Raw genomic sequence first — 1,031 nt, 5'->3', positions numbered from 1 at the left:
GCCTCCGAAAGTGCTGGGATTACAGACGTGAGCCACCGCGCCCAGTTCAGAGGTCCTTTTCTAAGGGGAGAATTCCTGCCAGTGTCCCTGCTGCTTGGCCTCTTCTCCTCATGATGAATGGATAGAGGGAGGGAGGGAGGCTCTTAATTCTCCTGGAGTCAGCTCCAGACAGACAGGGTATTGGCATGCTAATTTCCAGCCTCAGTGGTAAAGGTCAACATGCTAATCACCCTCCTCCATGAAACAGTGACAAAAATTACCTGAAGAAAGCCACAGCCAAGCTCCAGGCCCCTGCCCCACAAAGCCCCTTCCCCACGCCTCTCTCAAGGTGACTCTCGTCCCACATAACCCTCCTGGTGAATCAAAGCCCCCTCTCCCTGGGCCTTAGCTCAGCTGCTCCTCTGCCAGGAATCCCTTCCTCTCTCTGCCTAACACAGTTATCTGCAGCCCAGCCACTACCTCCTCCAAGTCCTCCTGGATATTCAGGCTGTATTTTAGTGCTTCCCTAGCCCTGGCTCTTGCCTACACCTGCATTTACCCTACCAGGGACTTGCTCTCCTGGACTGCATGGCCTGTTTTGGTTTTGACATAAGCAGGAGCTGTGGATCCACATGGCCAACCACTGACCTTCCTCCACCAGGAACTTCCTGCAGGCTCAGGCAGGACGGGAGGACCCCAGGGCTCTGGGCCATGGCTCAGGGTTTCCACTGCAGGGTTCCTCACCCAGGCCCCTGAGGTTACTGACTCACCAGCTGCCTGGATGTCCTTCACAATCTGGGCCGTGAGGCTGCCGTTGTAGAAGGCCTGAGCGCCCTCGATGGCCAGCGTCTCGTAGGTGTCAGCCAGCCGCGGCAGGGTCAGTCTCTCCCCCTCCCGAAGCACCTTTCCATCCCGGCAGAACACCTCACTGGGGCAGAGGGGGCTCACGTGAGTCAGCAGGTGGGATGGACTCAGCTAGACCATCCCCTACACCCACCCACACAGGGGAATGGAGCAAAGCAGGGGCAGCACCTGTCACAGGTGGGTGGCCT

At 58.0% G+C, this 1,031-nt stretch overlaps 1 protein-coding gene across 1 annotated transcript in view; it reads right to left on the bottom strand.

The window, feature by feature from the left end:
* Nucleotides 1-534: 534 nt before the first annotated feature.
* LOC105500443 (gamma-glutamyltranspeptidase 1-like) overlaps nucleotides 535-1,031 on the bottom strand; it is a 15,275-nt gene continuing 14,778 nt past the window's right edge. Inside the window, exon 6 of the mRNA XM_011925950.1 lies at nucleotides 535-956. Coding sequence (XP_011781340.1) covers nucleotides 535-956 — 422 coding nt within the window. The remainder of the gene's footprint in view (nucleotides 957-1,031) is intronic.

This window comes from Colobus angolensis, unplaced genomic scaffold, assembly GCF_000951035.1.
Source record: "Colobus angolensis palliatus isolate OR3802 unplaced genomic scaffold, Cang.pa_1.0 Scaffold663, whole genome shotgun sequence".
Taxonomy (NCBI): domain Eukaryota; kingdom Metazoa; phylum Chordata; class Mammalia; order Primates; family Cercopithecidae; genus Colobus; species Colobus angolensis.
The sequence above is the reverse complement of the archived record's forward strand: the minus strand, read 5'-3'. Positions and strand labels throughout refer to the sequence as shown.